Genomic DNA, 5,752 nt, shown 5'->3' on the forward strand with positions numbered 1-5,752 from the left:
ATAACTGAACTAAGTTACATATTTCAACATACCAGTGTTACTAGGAGGATCAATAGTTGTGATGTCTCTTGTTGGTGTTTCTATCATAGCATCAGCCATAATTGAACTATATTATATCTTTCAACATACCAGTGTTATTAGGAGGATCAATAGTTGTGGTGTCTCTTGTTGGTGTTTCTATCATAGCATCAGCCATAATTGAACTATATTATATCTTTCAACATACCAGTGTTATTAGGAGGATCAATAGTTGTGATGTGGATCAATAGTTGTGGTGTCTCTTGCTGGTGTTTCTATCATAGCATCAGCCAGAGATTCTCTCAGTTTGTCTTCTATCTGCCCCCGTTCTTTTGTTGCTTTACCAGGCGGAGGAGCAACCACTCCTACTTCTGTCTGGCCACCACATACCTCCAGTATACCAGAATGTTGTTCAAAACTCCCTAAACAATAAGCATAACAAAATCGGTTATGCTATTACTACAAGGATTTTAACTCCTTGCAGTGAAAGCCTCACTATCTCTTATAATGTTAACAATCCTTTGCTGTTTCATGGAGGAGTACTTAGGCTTCAAGAAAGTAAGGTAACCAACATACTTTCTGTTTGAAATTTGCAGCATTTCACTTTTCATCACATCAGTTTGATTTTGGCATTTGGAGAACTTAAATATTACAGTCTAGGTTAGAGAAATAACAATACTACCTGTTAATTAAGATAAAAAAATAACTTGAGCCATTATGGCTTTATAACAGGTAAAAGAATTTAAAATTTCAGAGATGTGAAACTGTTCTTTAACATTTTACTGTTAAATTTTCTTAATTTCAATTTTATATTGTGAAAATGTTTAAAAAAGCCTTGCACTCTAATAGTGTTACTAAACTATGAGTTGCAATAATATGAACCTTTAGGTACGTAAGCATGCTTGAAATGGACAATAAAAACAAATATGGTAGACCTTTTTTTAGTTACATGCTTCTCTCTGAGGAGCTCAAAATCAAGTGGAAGGCGTCTCATATACAATGATGATCTTTAAAGTAACACAATAAAGCTTAAGTAAACTATATGCTGAGTTGAGGACCTCAGTCCAAGATAAAGCAGGCTCTATATATGGAAACTTTGTTTCTCATTGGCCTTAGTTAAGATCTTAAAATAATTTGAATGCATACCTCACCTAACGTATACAAGTGTGTCAGTATGATAGGCATTTTGATATTTCCATGTTCATTCATGCAAGACGGCTGAGTCTGTAGCTATCTGGTGGAGGCACCAATGTGGCCTTGTGTAGAGATGTCTAGAGAATTGTGTGAATGGACATGCAAGTACCAAAGTGCTTATTAGATTAAGCCAAGAGTAGTTAAGTACACCTTATATTAGTGCAAGTAGACATCTATTCAAGTTACTTGAAGCATTTTTAATAAGGTCAATGATGAAGGCAATCTCCATATAAAAGAAATCAGGCTTATGCAAAGACCAAGTCCACAACTCCAGTCATAATATAAAGTCACCTGGTTTTGGTAATTAAAAAAGCTTAAGGGGTGACCTAATTTGATAAACATACCCCAACTACAAGTGGCTTCTATCAGAACAGGTGAAGCAGATGGTTTGGAGTGTGTCTGGTGGTCTCCTGGCATTGTCATAGGACTGGACCGGACAGGCCTAATGCTGGTTACAAAGTAGATTCTTAGTGACCAATTTCTAATACTGAAAACATTATGAACACAAATAATAGATCTGCTTAACTAGAACAACATTAAACCTTGGTAAACGTAGCTTTCTCCTTTACCCAGGAAGTAGTTCCTAATAACACTAAAGACTGGACAAGGTAAAATGTACTTCAGTCAAGTTAACAGTCTTAAAACAAAACTGTTATAAATGTTGAGAGATGATTTCACTATCTTATTCATAACACTAGTACAAGCAAGGACTGGCACTTAAACAAAGCTAGAAGTTGCTAATAACTATTCCAATTTTTGATTTAAAAAAATCAATTTTTACTAACAAATTTTAAACATGATAAATTTGATAATATTTTCTTTAATCTGTTTTTCACGTATTTCAAAACCATGCACATGCATTTTGACTTTAGTAAGGTTAATACAAATGGGCAGACAAGTATTATGTTATTCCACACTTTCAATTAAGTACTTTATTACATTCATATATGTTTATTGCATAGTTGAAAATACAGGAAGTGTTCCATACGTTATAATTTCAGAAAAGTGTTTATTTTTCCAATTTACAACCAACATGGCAAACTTTCATCAACATTGAATTTTAATTTCATAAATACAGCAATATGTTGAACAAAATGTATGCATATCATTAGTGATTACGCTTATTTCAAAAGTTCAGTAACACAAATTAGAAATAAAATTCTTTGTATGGTAATATTCCAGACCTGTGCAGATCTTCTCCATCAGGCTGGAAGTCTAGAGTGGATGAAGATATCTCGGGGCTATCCGAGAGCAATGCTGACGACGTGGAGGACAGCACAGTTGTGTTAGAGGAGTGATGAAAAGTTTTGAAGGTAAACTGTGGACCCATCCAGAGCCTTCTTGGAGGTCCAGCATGAGTTATAATCTCCACCTGGTGGGAAAAAATATTATAAACCAAACTTCCACAAAGTAAACTGTAATTTAACCACAAGTTCTTCTTATGCACAAAATACTTAACTGCATACAACAAAGTTTTTGAATCAAGTTAAAACTGGATAAATGACAAAATGTACATCCACCATAATGAAACCAATACTGAGCTTGAAAGTCATTTAACACCTGTATAAGGCATTTGCAATTATTAATTTTTTTTTTCAGTGTTTAAAAGCTACAATTACTATTCAAGCTGCAGATGTTGAGATTCAAGTTTACATAGTACATATTATTAACTTGCCTGTGATAACCAGCTATCTTCAATGTCTTCTTTAGTATTTGACTGGCCTTCCTGGTCCTTGCCACTTTCAAGAGCTGAGGAATATGATATTCCACTATCTAATGATAATAATAAGTATTTAGGAGTCTTTGATACGACAGCAATCTGTTCATCTAAATCTATACATAAGTTATTCAATGTTATGTTACACATGCTTGAGAAATTTCTCACACACTAAACTACAGTTGTGCTTGCAAAGTACTAGTATCAAATTTCCATACCAGGAGGCTTTAACAATAAAATATAATCTGTTCCAGTTTGTGAGGGTTGAAACTTGTATATTATTCTTCATACAGTCTAGACCTGTCTGGGTACCAATATTCATCACGACTGTTAATGAAGCTCAACGTATTGTTGTTTATTACATGCTCTGTAGTTTAAAAGCATAAGAATACCAATAAAAGGTTATGCAATATTCATAACACAAGAACATGTTCATTGTCTACTTTAGAAACTGGAACAATGCATTCTAAGGTGGGGGGGAGTTAATACGGCAGTAACTTACAGTTGAAAAGTTATGATGTTCTGTCACATTCATCAAATTAACCTAACTTAAAGTTTACCTAAGGACCCTGCTCAATACATCAAAGACTTAAAGGTGTAGGTCCTCCAATTACACAATAAAAAAAAAAGTTTAAGCATGTTTTATGCTCCAAATATTAATTGCCCCTGATTGTCCATGGTTAGCAGCTATTGAAAATGACAAGATCAACTTACCCTGCTTCTTGTCCTTCCCACTATGTAGGGCTACAAAATTCTCACTGGCTATAATGAGGGGGTTTGTACTGAGTAGTGGAGGTCGAAGCTCAGCCGAAGAGTGTAACCTATGAGAAAATAAGTACATGATTTGTCTACTCCAAAATAGTGAATCCATACATTAAATGCAAACTATGCTGAACAAAATTATAGTTTTCTCTAAATTGATTTTCATAATTTTCTTATATGCAAGTTTCCATTACATAAACTCCCAGAACATATTATCGTTTTTTTCTGTTTGTTTCAGATATTCATGCAAGGCTGCTTGTGGCCTTTCTGAACTAACCATCCTTAACTTTGAACTGATAGAGGAAATGCAGTTAATCAACAACACCCATTATTCATTCTTGGGCTATTGAGTATGATTGTCACACTTATAACTCTCTCAACCCCCCCTAATGAGAATATTTGACCCACAGATTCATAATCTGGCATGCTAACCATTAGACTATGCTTGGTTCCAGTACATCTTATAATGAGTAACTGTTATTATGTTATCTCAGTACACTGCATGCTACTAACTCATACAAGTATTGTTGTTCATAGTGCATTTGATACGTTAAGAGTGACATTAAAACATTTTATCTATCAATAATTTTTTTCTACATGGGCTTTATAATCTACATCTGCCGTGCACAAAAAAAAGCTTGTGAAATAGGTGGTTGATAATTCTTCCAATCAGTAGGAGTCCAAGTCATTCCTAGTGCACATGTTCGAAATGCAATTCTATTTCAACAAAATATTGCATAAATGGTACCTTAGTGATATAAAATCTTTATTTAGTTCATTTCATAAATGTTTAAAATGTTCATTTTTCAATTATTTGGCATCTTTAGGTCAGAAGTGTAAACAGTATAATTTTTTTATTTTTGCATACTCTCAAGCTTGTATTTCTCTCATTAATGTTTTAGCAAATTCAGTTAGCTTGGCATTTATTTCCTGTTTGTACAACTTGCATTTACTGCACTGCCTGGAAGGGTATTAAGAAATTCAACTGGTTCTCAGCCTTGAAAAGGGAAAGACTAAGCTTTAATGCTATGTAATCTAAATTGTAAATTAGTTAGGGTAAAATTAGGTGCAGTAAAGGGTAATAAGTAACCTCAAGACAGCTTTGTAATACTTCCAAATTAATTAAGGGGCTTGAATGTTTTTGTTTGATGATGATGATATATCTGTGTTAAAAGTACAGGAATATTCTTCTACGACGAGGCATCAAAGTTTAGCAAGTATGATAAGCTAAATGTGTCCATCGCTTTTTTAAATTGAATATACTGTTTTCACACTAATGTACACTATACAATAATTTATTTCTGGAGACTAACTATAATTATATGGTTTAAAGCAGGAAGTTTGCTGTTTCAATTAGCAAAATAACGTATCAAAAGAAATAAACTGATGAAACTTTCTCATCAGTAAGATGAAAGGAAATATTTTTTATATTTTTTCAGAAATTTCAAAACCTAGAAACAAGACATTATTTTGAAAGTTTCATTAAATTTATTTAATTAATTTTTCTGTCAAAATGCAAAGAACAGGGATATCCTCTCCAACCCCAAATCACGTTAATAAAAGTTTCCACTTTTTGGAGAATAGATAAAATCCCCGACTCACCTTTGTAAATTCCACTGTGCCTGTGCCATCACTTCCAGTTCAATTGGTGACTCTTCAGTGACCTTCTGTTGTCCACTAGCCACTCTGGGTTCAAGACTATATTCAGTTAAGTTACCATGGCACCCAATAATAAAAAGTGAATCCAATACTCGCTTGTCTGGACAACAAAGATAAATTGAAATGTAACAAAACTAATTATGTAATCACTTTTCCTGATTAAGAAAAACAAACTATTCAAGATATACATAATGGTAATATGCATAACCCTTCAGAGGTATTGTCACAAAACAGATTAATAGATTAATACTTCCAGAGCAACAAAAAAATATTGCTTATTGTGTGTGTGTGTGTGTATATATATATATATATATATATATATATACACAGATAGTAAGTAAAGAAAAAGTAAACGTACTAACTTAATATACTAATAAATATAGTAATAACTAAACGTACGTA

The 5,752-nt window shown here is 33.2% G+C and overlaps 1 protein-coding gene across 4 annotated transcripts in view; it reads right to left on the reverse strand.

Moving 5' to 3' along the window:
- Nucleotides 1–5,752, reverse strand: part of LOC106474466 (breast carcinoma-amplified sequence 3-like) — a 25,302-nt gene that overhangs the window by 2,589 nt on the left and 16,961 nt on the right. For 3 of the 4 annotated variants that reach the window (XM_022402774.1, XM_022402776.1, XM_022402775.1), the window contains exons 17-23: nt 5,294–5,450; nt 3,644–3,750; nt 2,888–2,985; nt 2,397–2,584; nt 1,557–1,660; nt 275–440; nt 33–61 (exon numbers count right to left, since the gene is read on the reverse strand). In XM_022402774.1, coding sequence (XP_022258482.1) covers nt 33–61; nt 275–440; nt 1,557–1,660; nt 2,397–2,584; nt 2,888–2,985; nt 3,644–3,750; nt 5,294–5,450 — 849 coding nt within the window. Of the gene's footprint in view, nt 1–32; nt 62–226; nt 441–1,556; nt 1,661–2,396; nt 2,585–2,887; nt 2,986–3,643; nt 3,751–5,293; nt 5,451–5,752 lie in introns of all 4 variants that reach the window. The other variant, XM_013935160.2, reaches the window with a different exon arrangement.

Source organism: Limulus polyphemus, unplaced genomic scaffold, assembly GCF_000517525.1.
Source record: "Limulus polyphemus unplaced genomic scaffold, Limulus_polyphemus-2.1.2 Scaffold7255, whole genome shotgun sequence".
NCBI lineage: Eukaryota > Metazoa > Arthropoda > Merostomata > Xiphosura > Limulidae > Limulus > Limulus polyphemus.